Source organism: Cydia strobilella, chromosome 18 (genome assembly GCF_947568885.1).
Source record: "Cydia strobilella chromosome 18, ilCydStro3.1, whole genome shotgun sequence".
NCBI lineage: Eukaryota > Metazoa > Arthropoda > Insecta > Lepidoptera > Tortricidae > Cydia > Cydia strobilella.
This window is the reverse complement of record NC_086058.1, coordinates 14,984,613-15,001,407: the sequence shown is the minus strand read 5'-3', so window position 1 is coordinate 15,001,407 and position 16,795 is coordinate 14,984,613. Positions and strand designations below refer to the sequence as shown.

Below are 16,795 nucleotides of genomic sequence, written 5' to 3'. Positions count from 1 at the left end.
AAATAACAGGAACTCCGGTAGCCGTTAAAGAAGTGTACCTAACACTTACGGTAGATGACTAGATGCTGCTAGGGTGCCTCCCCAAGGCGCATATAAGAATAAGAATAATTTATTATTTTAACAGAAACATGGTATAAGTTGCACAAATGTTGTCCTGTGTGTCCCAAACTAGGCTGAGCTTGTATATTGGGACGCACCGAGTCGGTTTTACATGAACATTTTACCCAATGATATCTACCATAGGAAGTTACATTACAAACATATTATCTATATCTATCTATCTAAACAGTTTATCTATCTATCTATATAAACAACAAAAAACAATAAAATTTAAATAATACATGAAAATGAAGATGTGTGTGTGTGTGTGGTGTAAATATTCGCTGTCCTCGGGTGAAGTCTCGGTAGCTCAGTTGAGTCAGTTTGCAGAGCGATGGACTAGTGAATCTGTGCGGCGAGTTCGAACCTCGCCCGAGACAGTGAATTTTTCCACTTTTAATTTATTTCTAATATATTTCATTTCATTTCATTTCATTTTAAGCTTAAATGAAGTTTCAGCGTGTCGGTTCCTCGTTTAATGGCGATGCTAATGAGCGCAGTGAAAATGCGAGTTCCGCTTCGATTCAGCTCTCTCGGATTAGAACAGCGAATGCGCGGAGTAGCCGCGAACTCTTAGGCCCGCTTGCACCATTCCACTAGGCATTAACCCGGGGTTAACTGGTTAAACCTGGAGTTAACATGGTTACCAGTACAATTTGACACTAGGTTAACGGTTTAACCGCTTAACCCCTTGTTAGTGGGATGGTGCAAGTTGGCCTTAAACGCGCGGATTGTAATTTTAATAAATGTAAAAAAATCGGCCAAGTGCGAGTCGGACTCGCCCACCGAGGGTTCCGTAATTTTTAGTTTTTGTTGTTATAGCGGCAACAGAAATACATCATCTCTGAAAATTTCAACTGTCTAGCTATCACGGTTCATGAGATACAGCCTGCTGACAGACAGACAGACGGACAGCGGAGTCTTAGTAATAGGGTCCCGTTTTTACCCTTTGGGTACGGAACCCTAAAAAAGATCTGGATACTATATGGATCGGATCTGTCAGTGTCAACAGTGACGTCGTTGATGAAACGTCATGTTCACACACGTACGTCACATCCAGATCTAATTTTTGACGTTACTTAAAATTAGAATACGCCTGTATGTGTGTTTATTTTAATTAATAATTCAAAAATTAATTGAACATATGTAATCATTATCATCATCATGTCAGCCGATACACGTCCACTGCTGGACATAGGCCTCCCCCAGGGCTCGCCACTCCGACCGATCCTGTGCCGCTCGCATCCACCGAATTCCCGCGACCTTCACCAGGTCGTCGCTCCATCTCGTTGGAGGCCTACCAGCAGTTTCTCTTCCGGTACGCGGACGCCAATCCAGAACCTTCCTGCCCCACCGGCCATCAGTTCTGCGAGCAATGTGCCCCGCACATTAAGGTTTGCAATTCTGCGAGCTATGTCGGTGACCCTAGTTCTAGTGCGGATATCATCATTTCTGACTCTATCACGCAGAGAAACCCCGAGCATCGCTCTCTCCATTGCCCTTTGCGTGACCTTGAGCCTTCTTATGAGGCCCATCGTTAGCGCCCACGTCTCAACATATGTAATAAAGAAATAAATTTTATATCCTAAAACCCACTATGTTGTTACATAGTGTAAGTAGTAACAAAATACTTTGTTACTATTTTGCAATATTTCTTTCAGTGTATATATTTTTTTAAAGCAATGAAGTCTCTATTAGGTACAGCGTTTCTTGTTCTCCGTACAGTTCAGATCTGGTTCGATATGTCACTTGGCGCACTATTACGTCTCCATTGTGCCTTTCTCTACTATACTTCATACTAGTGTTGGTCTTTTGAGTCCACTGATAGACGAGTCCTTTGAGTCCTCTGCTTTAAGACTCGACTGTTTTTGAAAAAATAAAATGAAAAAATATTTATTTTGCACACACAAAAATGGGTTTTATAGTATTGAAAATACATGAGGTTGCATGCATACAGCGGTACTTTTATAGAAAACAGTATGGACAGGGGTCCCCAAAACTGTGTCTTGGGCGACCAGTTAATGAATTAATAATAAAAAACAAGATTGAAAAGGTATTTTCTAAAAATAAATATAGGTGCTAATATTTAACCTTAGCTACTAGGGATTTACGTTAACTAGTCAGTCTGTCAGTCAAGTCTCTTTAGACTTACAAACTAAATCAAACTCGAGCTATTTTCAACTTGTTAGAGACCCGAGTTTTTTGTAGAGACTCGAGTCCTTTTCAGAGAACTCTTATTTATTTACAAAAAAAATTATGCATTGTCTTACTTCTGGCCGAAGCATGTCTGTTTTACGGAGGTTCCGGGGGCAAACTGCGGAATCCGACACAAGAGCATGCAAATCATGCGATTCAACGGAGTCACGCCGCGCGCCATTCTGTCGTTAAAGTAGTTTTTAAGTTTATGAAATTCATATTGCTTTTGACCACGACTCGGGATTTAAAAGACTCGGAAGTTTTTTAGGCAGTGGCGTAACTAGGGGGGGGGGGGGGCAAGTGCCCCGGGCGCCATCCAAGGGGGGCGCCAAAATGGGCAAAAGGCAGCAGCAGGGAAACTTTTGTCAGTCGTCAGGGGGCGCAAATTTGGTGACTGCCCCGGGCGCCATATCCTCTAGCTACGGCCCTGTTTTAGGGCAGAGTCTCTGAAAAAGGAGTCAAGATCTTTAAATTTAGCCTTATAAGACTCGATTCCGTACCAACACTATACATACACACACATACATACATACAGATAGCGTGACAGGTATTGTTGCAAAAGAAAAGAAAGGGTCAAATATATTATGTTTTTATTTTTCTTTATTAGGTACACTAAACAGATATCGTACAATATCATGAGAAACATACAATTCACATTATGGCTTAAGAACTAAAACGAAATCCAAAACAAGTGTACACACTGTACACAGCATGTTTTACAATTCAGCGGAAATGTTACAAGTTAATTTAACTATCATATCTTCATAGCTACAGTTAAAAATATCAGAAAACAAATAACTATCAAAACATTACAATTTACAATTTTTGTGAGAGTTCTCTGAAAATAACTCAAGTATCTACATAAGTTTAGACTCAAATATTAGTCTGAAAAACTGAGTCGAGTCTTAGCACTCAAAAGACTCGAGTCTCAATCAGCAGTCCAACACTACTCCATACATATGGCCTGTCGGGAGTGTCGGGTATTGTTGCAAAAGAAAAGAAAAAGTCAATTACATGTATTTGGAACATATACGAACAAAAAGAACAAATGCGAAGAATCAATTGTGATCAAACGTGGTTTTTATGTGGTAAGAGGGCCTAGGGTAACCACGTTCGACGTGTTGCCTCTCTGTCGCACTTGTAAATTCGTACGTAAGTGTGACAGGGAGGCAATACGTCGGACGTGGTGGTGGTTTTTACCCTTCGGGTACGGAACCCTAAAAATGTTCTATCTGCCTAATTATTTGATAAAACCATTAACACACTGTCCAACTCATCGGACCGTGTACACCGTTATTCTTTTGTTATTGCTTGTAATAATTAAAAGTAATTGTATTCATTAAATTGTGGGCAACTGTGCTGCTGGGTCAGTAGTTATGAGATGAAAGTGACAGCGGTCAGCATTTTTAGGGTTCCGTACCCAAAGGGTAAAAACGGGATCCTATTACTAAGACTCCGCTGTCCGTCTGTCCGTCTGTCTGTCACCAGGCTGTATCTCATGAACCGTGTTAGCTAGGCAGTTGAAATTTTCACAGATGATGTATTTCTGTTGCCGCTATAACAACAAATACTAAAAAGTACGGAATCCTCGGTGCGCGAGTCCGACTCGCACTTGGCCGGTTTTATACATACATATACTGAAACAAATGTTGTGTAATTATCTCCACGGGACTTAATCGCGTAAAATAGTTTTAAATCTACCTCCGACGTTTCGAGGACGGCGTTGTCCCCGTGGTCTCGGTGAAGAATGAGTAAAAATCGTGAAAGTTTAAATCAGTGAAATGACGTGTAAGTACCTAGTTATGAATAAAAGTGTAAAAAATCTAAATGCCCGCAAAAAAAACCTAAGTTTCACTAAAATTAAAAAAAAGATAAAATACGTTATTCGTGGCGATCACAAAACATGTACGAATATGTACAGACAACAATAGCAAGAAAAGTATAGATCAAAGTGTGCATCACGAAATGGACCTAACTCAGTAGGTACATATATAAAGCCAGCGCTGGTCTTCCGTAGGGCCCATTCGGTGATGCCACGACAGATAAAATATAAAGATACATATTAAAATATTACATTTTATCCATGAAAAAAAAATGAATCACACAAGAGAAGAAAAAACCGGCCAAGTGCGAGTCGGACTCGCGCACGAAGGGTTCCGTACCATTACGGAAAAAACAGCAAAAAAATCACGTTTGTTGTATGGGAGCCCCATTTAAATATTTATATTATTCTGTTTTTAGTATTTGTTGTTATTGCGGCAACAGAAATACAAATCTGTGAAAATTTCAACTGTCTACCTATCACGGTTCATGAGATACAGCCTGGTGACAGACAGACAGGCGGACGGACAGACGGACAGCGGAGTCTTAGTAATAGGGTCCCGTTTTTACCCTTTGGGTACGGAACCCTAAAAAGAATAGAAGAAATAGTGAAGAAGAAAAAAAAATATGGTTGTCTGTAAAGTCGGTTTACCGACGATAATTTTGCGTGATATAACGTCATAAGACAACATTGATGAAAAATTGCATAAGTACTTTTATTTATGAATTGAATTGAATTATTCTGTCCACAAATTGGCCGTAACATTACCATGGAGATCTGTCTACAACGTGACACTTTTTCGTGCATGCTACTGGTCATGGAGACTATATAAAGGAGCCCAATCTCTATGTATGAAAAGTGTCCATCAAAAAACAGTAATTAGGCGGCGCCACCATACATCGAAATACTACCAAAAACAACCTACGTAATTTGGTCGGGTTATTTGTTGCCTTATATGGTTCATGTTATACTCATGTCCCAGAGCCTAACTAGCGCCACCGGAGAGATTAGGAACTAATATTTACAGCTGAAAGCTGGTCACTTTTGCAATAGTTCTGCCATAAGAGATTGTCGTCCTTTCTATACCGTCCATACTACCGGTGTTCAACGATTTATAAGACGTTATCACGTCAAAAAACCAAAATCATCATTCTACGCAGACTGAATCGTAGATACAAAGATAGATATAACTCCGTAATAGATGGATACAGTCTAAGGAAAAAACGTGCCTCGAAAATCAAGAAAATTTGATTCTCGCTCAGAGGGCGCTACTAGTATTGGCCTACAGTCGTATAGATGGCGTTGACGGTTTCGTTTGTTATTTAACAATTTTAACGCATATTAGTGAAAGAACATGGGTCAAAATCATAAAAATAATTAATGCAAATAAAAAAAATCATTTATCTATATTTAAATACATTCTATCGTATTTTTATAAATCTTCATTTTTAGTTTTAAAGTGTGTCGACAGATGGCAGTGAATTTACTGGGGTTACAAAATTTACTATGACAGTACAGCTCTAGTATAAGTTACTCTATGGTAGATATAAGATTGTTATACATATATAACATAGGTATATAAGATTACCATGCGTTACAATACATCTTTCGAGATCACTTTCAAACTTAGAAAATACTTTCCCCGTCAAGTGGGTAAAGTTTGGTGCGTTACCACGAATACTGATATGGTGATTGCTGGCATTGGTGCTCTGAATTTGTTACGCGATTTGTATATTCCGGTGCGCATACCGTGTCGTGTGAAAGTGTTTTTATTATTATCATGGAAACTATTGAATTTGTATAGGTACTTACAGTCTGTCATACCATACAGATGTGTGTTTTGCGGAGTCTCTAAAAGTTTGGGAAGATTGTCAGAAATTTCAGTAAATTAAGAGCCAACAGGAGCCGAGACCAAACTCAATTTTGAGATTTGAAAGAGAATATCGTCGTCGCGCTGACGGGGGCGGTACCGCGTACCGAGGGACTATCCCAGTGTGTGTGGTGCACGCACACCGACGCGCACGTTATTTGCGCTCCTCGCCGGCCTCACGCCGCTCGCGTTTTTAGTAACTAAATTCAATATCCTTCTACAACCTGCAATCTAATTAACATTTCGAGTTACAGAATAGTAAAAAAAATAACATAACATGGACATACAAGAAAACATTGTTGTATAAAAACATACAAGATAACGGCTGTTAAATTAATCCAATTAAATATTTTTAAATATGATAAACAAAAATATTAAATTATAGTCGTGAGTATTTTAAAAGTAAAACTCCCTTATACCTTGATTTTAAACAAAGTATTTTACTTATAACTTACTTGGTTCGTATGAATTAGTGACATACCTAATTAAAAAAGAAAGCTATAACTCCCGCGGGAACAATATAGGCCTTTTCCCTTCAGTACACCTGCATGAAATAAGATCTTTTCGAGCAAGCGTCTTGAAAAACAAATTTGCCGCTCTCCGGCTCCGTTGAATAGAAAAAAAGAAAGCCTCAGGTTAGATAAAATTATCATAATAAAGAAACATGTGACATATGATATTTCTTACTTTGATGTAATTATACAGTTTTATTGATGGTCCGTTTTTTTATTTATGTGTCAGATTTTGATAAAAATAGGTATAAATTGAAGAGCTCCTAATTCTTATCGGAATAAATATGAAACCCAATAAATAAATAAATAATAATAAATATTAAATCAATATTATAGGACATTCTTACACAGATTGACTAAGTCCCACGGTAAGCCCAAGGAGGCTTGTGTTATGGGTACTCAGACAACGATATACATAATATATAAATACTTAAATACAAATAGAAAACACCCATGACTCAGGAACAAATATCTGTGCTCATCATATCATATCATCGAACCCAGGACCATCGGCTTCACAGGCAGGGTCACTACCTCCTAGGCCAGACCAGGCTACTAGGCTAGGCCAGGTCGTCGCCCAATATTTTGGGACAATAGTCTAGTCTACAAAAGGTTCAAGGTGGTGAAAAAAATAGTGTAAGCTGTTCGCATAAAAAAACCGCAAATCGATGTACAGGTTAGCCGTTTGGTACACGTATATACTAGTCAAAACAAAAATTTTGACCCGCAGTTCCTAAAAAAAAATCCCTTAGGAGGGGAGTGCTGAAACCTTTTTTTGTATAAAAAAAAACTTTTTTTTTTAAACCTATCGTATACTTCTCATCTATCATACGAAAGGGCTTTTTGAAGCGATTCTGAAAATATACCACATCATTGCATTTTAGCCATTTTTAGGGTTCCGTAGCCAAATGGCAAAAAACGGAACCCTTATGGATTCGTCATGTCTGTCTGTCTGTCGTCCGTCCGTATGTCACAGCCACTTCTTTCCGAAACTATAAGAACTGTTGAAACTTGGTAAGTAGATGTATTCTGTGAACCGCATTAAGATTTTCACTCAAAAATAGGAAAAAAAAAATTTTAGGGGTTCCCCATACTTAGAACTGAAACCCAAAAATTTTTTTTTTCATCAAACCCATACGTGTGTGGTATCTATGGATAGGTCTTCAAAAATGATATTGAGGTTTCTGATATATTTTTTTTCTAAACTGAATAGTTTGCGCGAGACCGAGAGACACTTCCAAAGTGGTAAAATGTGTAACTTCTAAAATAAGAGAATGATAAAACTGAAAAAATATATGATGTACATTACCTTGCCAACTTTTACCGAGAACTGGTTTGAACGAGATCTAGTTAGTAGTTTTTTTTTAATACGTTATAAATCGTAAACCGCAATTTACCTTTCACTCACGTTTCACATAAAAATACATTGTTTAAATTGTGTAATGTACGGAACCCTCGGCGCCCGATTCCGATTCGCACTTGGCCGGTTTTTTCTTAAATTGAAAGAAAAAGAATTTTCAAAACATACCGAGTTTGGGCTCCTCCAGTTACGATATGGCTGATTTTTTTTGTACAAATGATACGTGATATCCTCATATGTAACCCCAAAAAAGCAATAAAAAATTTATTTAGTTTTTTTTTTCAATACAAAGTGACACAGTTCTACTTAACCCTTTAACTTGACCCCAAATTTGGTGTGTTCTGAAAATTCTATTTGTTTTAATTTACAAAAAAAATGGCTAAAATGTAATGATGTGGTATAATTAAAAGCCCTTTCGTATGATACCACACACGATAGGTTTTTGAAAAAAAAAATATGTTTTTTTTTCATACAAAAAAAATGTTTCAGCATACCCCTCCTAAGGGATTTTTTTTTAGAAACTGCGGGTCAAAAATTTTGTTTTGACCTGTTAGTATGCGTGTGCCAAACTGCTAACCTGTACATCGATTTGCGGTTTTTCTTTGAAATTGGGCTTGTACGGCTGCCACTAATAGAGATACTAACTCCTAAAAATACGTATGATACCTCATTAGATTCAGAATGATGTCTAGAAAAATGTATTCGAAGCGTTTATTCCCACATAAAAAAAGTTCAAAGCTATTAACAAAAAACGGCCAAGTGCGAGTCGGTTCCGTACCATTACGCAAAAAACGGCAAAAAATCCCGTTTGTTGTTTGGGAGCCCCACTTAAAAAAATATTTTATTCTGTTTTTAGTATTTGTTGTTATAGCGGCAACAGAAATACATCATCCGTGAATATTGCAACTTTTTAGCTATCACGGTTCACGAGATACAGCCTGGTGACAGACGGACAGGCAGATTGACAGACAGACAGACAGATATTATTTTAAAGGTATTAAATATTCTTTTAAAAATTAGGAAATAATATGGTGTATTTAAAACATATCATGGAATATACTACGGTTATAAATTGATATTATGTAAAGTAATTTTTTCAACAAGTTAGGCAATTATTAAGTAACCACATTTTTCTCGAACTTTCGTCTTTGTTGTAAATTAAAAAAAAAAAGAAAATAATTGGCGTAAACAGTATTTCGCCTCGTGGAGCCCCTTTCATGAGATCACGTCACAATAGTTTTAATAAAATTAATACTTTGTTTAAAAGAAATTTTTGAATAATAGTGAAAATTGTAAAATATAAAGCAATATAATAATACGTACTTAGAACTGATACTTTTCTAAATAAAGAATGAATAAACTAAATTGTGTAATTAATTTTTAGTGCAAATCACCACAATTAGCTTCTAAAGAGCAAATCTGTGACCAAAAATTATATATAGTTTTAATTTTTCGTTCGTATATTCAGATTTGTGTATGAAAATGTGAAACTATTATTTCTAAAATAAATTATTCGTCCCTAATTTACACAAAATTTATACCAAATTTGATCTCATATCAAGAGATAGGTAGAAATAGAGGCAAACTGGACCGCAGAAGCCGACTTTTCCCCTCCCTTTTTGGGGGGTAGCCAGGACTTAATCTCGTAGCTAGTGCGTCAGCTCAGCTTTGTATGAACCAAGGAATAATAAATAGTGTTAAACGATATCCCCTGAGGCCAAAGTGCATACTCACTTTACTTACTTCGCCTACTAAGAGGCAAATCGCGACTTTGTTATGGTTTATCGATAACTTATCACATCACTAGATTATCGACTTTCAATGTCGACTATTGCCCATCACTTTTCTGTCCGTGTACGTATTTAGAAACTTGACCCCGCCCCTAAAATTAGTGCGATAAGGACAACTGCAGCTTAGGCGAAAAATCCTGCGTAAAAATCTCAAAAATCGAGGTTTCGTACTCGACTGTTTCCTCCTCCAAAACTTAAGCAATCGTAACCAAATTTGGAAATCTAAATGATTATGAAATTGTCTGTGTCGGACTGTTTTGATTTTTTGGCTAATTGATACCAGTTTTGAATACCACGCCTCTCATTGCGGCATAGTCAGTGAGGCCATTTTTGGCCATGTTTGAAGGGCTCTAGCGCCTTAAAAAACAAAAATATCAAAAAAAGCAAAACACACCGACACAGATATTGACAATATTAATCTGTGTTGAAAAAATCATTCCTCTAGCTTCAAAAACCAGGGAGGAAACAGTCGAGTACGTTTGTATGGAGAAATGACCACTCCTGTTGGCTCTTAACTAAAATTGCAAACCCCATACTAAAATAATAGGTACGGTTAGTTCCGAAATTTTAATCCGATATAAATTCCGATAATATCGCAATTTTAGAAACTTTTTTGACTTTCGCTCGATAAAAAAAACCGGCCAAGTGCGAGTCGGACTCGTCCCAGTACAAATTAATTTATTTTTTTATTTTTTACAAAATAGTTTCAGATTTTTTTCTGTTCTTGTAGTGTAAGACGATATTACTTGCCAAATTTCACAGTTCTAGGTCAATGGGAAGTACCCTATAAATTTTGATTCCCTTGCGAGTGTCGAAATATACGTTTTTCCCCTCACTAGCTCGGAAAGCCGTCTATTATCCTTTAAAACAAGCGGGGAAAAACGCATTTTATCCACTAGTGGGGAAAGTAATTTGACCTTGGATGGAGCGTGTTTAAGTAGCTTTACAGATAACAAAACGTATAACGCTCATAATAATGGTTCGTTTGATATTAATTATCATTAAATAAATGGTTTGAGAATCTAATAAAAAATACCAAATTTAGCTTTATTTAATAATTTTAAGTCCTAAACCTTAAAATTCCACAAGAAACGTTAGATTTTTTATAATGATGTTAAATATAATTCTAAACGCACAAGTTGAGTCGATGCAATTTCAAAACGCATTGTCAGAAATGTCAACATTGTCAACAAAAAATTTCTCGCCGACTCCGACACGTAAAAATACACAACATCCAGAGTTTTCTGTTATAATATCGTATTATCGTAAAAAAAATTAGTGATTCCAGTGATGAAGATGATCTAACGCCTGTGGATGTTGCATTTTCCTCGCTATAGTGAGGGGAAAAGTTTTGTGTTTCTCACGGGTGCAAATGTATTTTACTTCTCGTGTGTTGAAACCACTCGCTACGCTTAGGATTCTATTTTAGAACTTCAACTATAGGATCCTTTCGCATTTTCGCATGCTCGTGTTTCAGTTCCACACTCGCGGGTAAAATACGCCTTTGCACCCTTGTATAACAAATAACTATTTCCTCGCGATAGTAAGGTGAAAACTTTTATAAATAATAACCTTGTTTCCATGTATAACAAATAACTATTTTGCCAACCTAAGGAACACCAAATGCCACAAAACCGAGAACAACGCCTGAAAGAGTATATCGTAATGAGTAGCTTTACCTTATAGGTATTATTATTTTGCAGGCGCTTGTTAGGGTTCCGTACCCAAAGCATAATAGAGACGAGAGGTTATCCATAAATTTTATAACTGTAAGAAAATTGTTGTGTACTTTGTGATATAAAAAAAAATGAAACAAGGTTTTAGTTAAACTGCCTAATAAAAAAGGTAAGTATACTCTGTCACAACGACCTTGTCAGTAGAAAAAGGCGGCAAATTTATAAAATGTAGGCGCGAAGCGTTGGGTGTGTTTCACTTAATTAATTTTTTTATCGTCATCGGACATTAGTTCTTTCTTTAGCATCTATTGGATCTTAGTTCCTCTTCCTTCTGTTCTTCAATTTCGTGTTTACACACCATGATTTCTCCTTATTCCTGTAAGAAATACAGAATATCGTTACTCGTAAATAGTGAGATATAAAATATGCCGTTGCTGAATATGCGTCAATATGATTTTGTTATGTCTGACAAGACATAACAAAATCATATTGTGATTAGACAAGTGTATGACCTTACATTGAGGGAGAGAGATTATTTTATCATGTGGATAAAGCCATCCATAATACGCCTGCTGTACTTATTTTACCAAGGAAATTGACAGTGATATCGCCCGCTTAAGTCTTGCACAAAAAAACCGGACAAGTGCGAGTCTGACTCGCCCACCTAGGGTTCCGTACTTTTTAGTATTTGTTGTTATAGCGGCAACAGAAATACATCATCTGTGAAAATTTCAACTATTTAGTTGTTCAGACAGACAGACAGACGGACAGTGGAGTCTTAGTAACCCGTTTCCGTTTCTTAGGTCCCGTTTTTACCCTTCGGGTACGGAACCCTAAAAACAAATTATAACCTATACTTCATAAGCTATGCACATATATGTAATATGATCCACGCACAGATTAGACAAGCGTTTAAAGGGGCCCACTGACTATCAGTCCGCCGGACGACATCAGCCTGTCAGTTAGAACAAAAATTTGACAGTTCCGAACAACTGACAGGCCGATATCGTCCGGCGGACTGATAGTCAGTGGGCCCCTTAAGTTTAAAGGATGACTCTCGCTAGACCGGGCCGGGGCCGGGCCGAAGCTTCGTTTTCTATGGAAAGCATCACGTAATCGCCGATCAGCCGCCATAGAAAATCACATGTCGGATGCCTCGGCCCGGGCCCGGCCCGGTCTAGCGTGTCATCCTTTATGCCTACCTTAAAAACTCTTCAAGATGAGTTTTGCTGCATGTAGACCAATGCTGCGGTACATTTTCTCGACTGTACTGGTTAGCCATGATGAAGCCAGCGCGGCAGCTGTTATTTGTGCCGTCGTGGTATACACCCAAACTGGAAAACAAAAACTTTCTTGTAAAATAAATACAAGCTTTTATCGCCGATTGTGTGAAAAAAGTCTTTCATCATAATTATATGAACTGTTCAAGACGATTTTAATCAACTTTAACTAATTTGCAGGTTGCATTTTTTAAGGTTCCGTACCCAAAGGGTAAAAACGGGACCCTATTACTAACACTCCGCTGTCCGTCTGTCTGTCTGTCTGTCACCAGGCAGTATCTCATGAACCGTGATAGCTAGACAGTTGAAATTTTTACAGATGATGTATTTCTGTTGCCGCTATAACAACAAATACTAAATAGTACGGAACCCTCGGTGCGCGAGTCCGACGCGCACTTGGCCGGATTTTTTTATTTCCTTCGTATATGACATTTATTTCAGTTTATAGTGTCAACAGTGTCAACACTGACATATGCGCTAACTTACTTTCTATGCATCTCGCTCGTACTGACATATTAGTGCGAGCAAGATGTATAGCAAGTAAATTACGTAGACGTTAGCGCATATATTATGTCAGTGTTGACACTGTCAATGCTCGTGGTATGGGTACAGGACATTACAGCGTTTCCTTAAAACATTTTTTTGCAAATAATTATAGCTCTATAATTTAGGTGACCAGTCACTCCCAGGATCAAGTCTCCTCAGTCTCCCCTACATATTATTTATTTCATCATCATCATCATCATCATGATTTATTTACCAAGATTCATTTATTTATTTACCAAGGGCCTGACACTCTTTGATAGAGAAAGATACTCTTATTGCGATTCCTGTAAGAGGAAAGAGAAAATATTGTCATGCTTTGTCTTTATCACCGACCAGGCTACTTCATGGTCGGGTAATGGCATCATGTGGGCATCATAGCTAGTAGGCTATGGCGAAATACCGAAATTTATAAGAGTGAAAGAGAAAAATTGGGCATGCAAACCGGATAAATTGCGTAGTATACATTTTATATGAATATTCTTTGTCTTACCCCCGTTCGCTCGGTGGCGCGTCTATAACTACTTGTATATACTATGTTTATGCTATTTAAGGACCTGTGAGCAATCTCATGTGCCAGCAGATACACCAAGTCTCTCTCGTGCCACTGCACCACAGCGCAGCTTCGGTGCACGCTGCACATCCTGCCCATGTAACCACGACCTGAAACACCGCACAAAACAAGTTTAAATTACAAAATTATAAACTGTAATAGATGTCATATATTAAAGAAAAAAGTGAAGAAGCCCTCCAGTGGTGAAGGCCGGATTCTAACCGGCGTCTTTAGCTATCGCGGCTAACGCCATGAACCCCTAGGCCACCTCGCCACGGCGGTACCCGTCCCAATTTCTCGACTATATGCCATCTTAGTAAGACTAGGCGTCTTTGACCAGCTCTAAGGGCAAGCAGTGCGCGCTTGCACCTCCTAAACGAATTCCTTACGGAATTACGTTATAGCGAATTATTTTATTAAATATTTTGATTTGTGTTTTTTTTAAGTAGTCACACTACTATATATAAATTATAAACTGTAATAGATGTCATATATTAAAGAAAAAAGCTTTTTTCCTTTGATTTGGTTTCCAAACTTGTTGAAGTTTAAATTACGTTAGGCCGCTTTCCCACTAACGTCCAGTTTATTGCGGGTACGGTTTTCTGCAGGATCCCGTTTTCTGTAGTCATCACAGGCCTTTACGTCTATTGCAGACGATTTATGCATTGCTGTTTAGACAGCGGGTTTGGTGACTGTGGAGGCTGATACGTGAGCGGCACGACCTCCCACATTTTTGGCAGAGAGAGCTCATGCCACCTGAGGTTCCAGTCCCGGTTTGCTTTCTGCGACACCTTCTGCTATCCAACGCTTCAAACCAGTTTTCTGTAGTATGCGTACATCCCGCAAACAGAATGCTCGTGGAACGTTACTATATTAGCACGTATATAAAACGGAATCCTGGAGAAAACCGTATCCCGCAAAAAACTGGACGTCACTGGGCAAGAGCTCTTGTGTTGTGAGTAAGTTCATAACTAAGTGGCTCTGTGAACTGTAGATCTTGCGAAAATCCATGGCACCGGCAATTTGAAAAATTTCCAAAAATACACAAATGTTTAGGTAGGTCTATTAAACATAGCTTACTCATAGACTTGTGATGGCGTCGGCTTTTTGTTACCACACTACTCGCGTCGCATCGGCAGGGTTGTCACGCCCCTAGAACCTAAAGGGGCCAACTGATTTGGTAATCACGCGGCGGCGCGGTGGACTGGTGTCCGCCGGACGATATCGGCCTGTCAGTTGTTCGGAACTGTCAAATTTTTATTCTAACTGACAGGCTGATATCGTCCGGCGGACTGATAATCAGTGGACCCCTTAAATGGTTACACACTGAGCGATTTAAGAGGAATTTCCTCCCTCGAATACTTCAGCTGTGAAATGAACTCCCTATCAAGATTTTCTCAAACAACTGCAACATTCATGTGTCAAAGGTTGTAAGCGTCCACACACTTCGGTAACCGCTTGCATTCGGGTGAGAAGGTGACCATTTGTGATGATGGTGATGAGTAGCGCGTGAGAAGAAAAATTGATACCTGTGCTTTCTCTAACTTTTTGTCCATTCTTCCCAATATAGTACACTTCCAGTCCAGTGAGCAAAACGGAAAAGTACGTTTCACCTCTCTTGACTTTCATACTTTTCTGCCACGCGCAGTAGTTTTTCAAATATTCACTAACATTTTCATCCATATCCAAAGTCTGATTGGTCACTATTTTAAAATTCACTAATTTTAAATGCACTCTTTGATCTAAACTTTTTAATAATTTTTCAACTTCCCGCAAAATAAGTTTGGGTGCAAAATTCAATCTTCTTCGTCCTTCTTTTGTTTTCTTGTATCCTTTTAGTTTGGCCATTTGATGTGTCACTGCAGTGTCCATATGTATCATTATCGGTATTGATATATTATTTTGCTTAGGTTCTGTGTACCTAAATGATTTGGCATATTTCATCGCTCTCGTGTTAGATCTTGGCGTAATCTAAAAATAAAAAAGGTATTTAAACGAAATTTCGTACATCTTATGTTCCAACCTACCAGTCAACCATTGGGCTAACTAAACAGAAACAGTTAAGTAGTAGCAAAGATAGATATAACTCCGTAATAGATGGATACAGTCTAAGGTAAAAACGTGCCTTGAAAATCACGAAAATTTGATTCTCGATCAGAGGGCGCCACTAGTTTTGGCCTACACTCGTATAGAGGGCGTTGACGGTTTCGTTTGTTATTTATAATTTTAACGCATATCAGTGAAAGAACATGGGTCAAAATCATAAAAATAATTAATGCAAATAAAAAAAAACATTTATCCATATTTAAATACATTTTATCGTATTTTTATAAATATTTATTTTTAGTTTTAAAGTATGTCGATAGATGGCAGTGAATTTACTGGGGTTACAAAATTTACTATGACAGTGTACCGCTCTAGTATAAGTTACTCTATGATAAAACGAAATTTCGTACATCTTATGTTCCAACCTACCAGTCAACCATTGGTTAGGTGCAGCAGCGGTATCATGGTCGCGTTTTTATCACTTGTCAAGTCATGCATCACTTTCGCACTTACATACTTGTTAGATTAGAACGTGACAGGCATGGTGACAAATGATAAAGAGCCGGCCATCCGGGCCATCTTAGCCCTTCTGGATTGTAAAGAGTGGATAATGAAATTAAGGAAAATAGACAGAAGTCGAGTCTAGTATGATACTATAGGTTGTAACATGGCAAACCTGCATAGTGCAGCCACCGCGCGCACTGGCCGGCTGTAAAAAAAAAACTAAGCCATTCGACCGTCTTTTGTTTTTTCTCATAATTTTTCTCTGGGAATTTTGTTGCAAATAACCCACAACTCTGATTACTAATATTTATTTAATGTGACTCCATGCTTATGTGATTTGTGTTAAAAGTATTAATACGATAGTAATACGAGGGCTGCGTCTAATGCAGGTAAAATTTGTATAGTATTAAGTTTATGTTTAAATTAAACCTAATCCAAGTCTTATTTGTACGTCACTGGTTTTGACAGAAATAGTTTAATTTATTGTACATATTTTATTATTATATTGTTTTACTATAAGAACCTAGTTTTCATTTTCTACCGC

At 37.9% G+C, this 16,795-nt stretch overlaps 1 protein-coding gene across 1 annotated transcript; it reads right to left on the bottom strand.

Moving 5' to 3' along the window:
* Window positions 1-11,640: 11,640 nt before the first annotated feature.
* On the bottom strand, window positions 11,641-15,668 carry LOC134749688 (A disintegrin and metalloproteinase with thrombospondin motifs 7-like). Its single transcript, XM_063684707.1, has 4 exons — window positions 15,231-15,668; window positions 13,706-13,811; window positions 12,528-12,659; window positions 11,641-11,701 (listed from the first exon to the last, which is right to left on the bottom strand). Exons 1-4 carry the CDS (start codon window positions 15,643-15,645, stop codon window positions 11,641-11,643), a joined length of 714 nt encoding a protein of 237 aa, XP_063540777.1. The 5' UTR covers window positions 15,646-15,668.
* Between the last annotated feature and the right edge of the window lie 1,127 nt (window positions 15,669-16,795).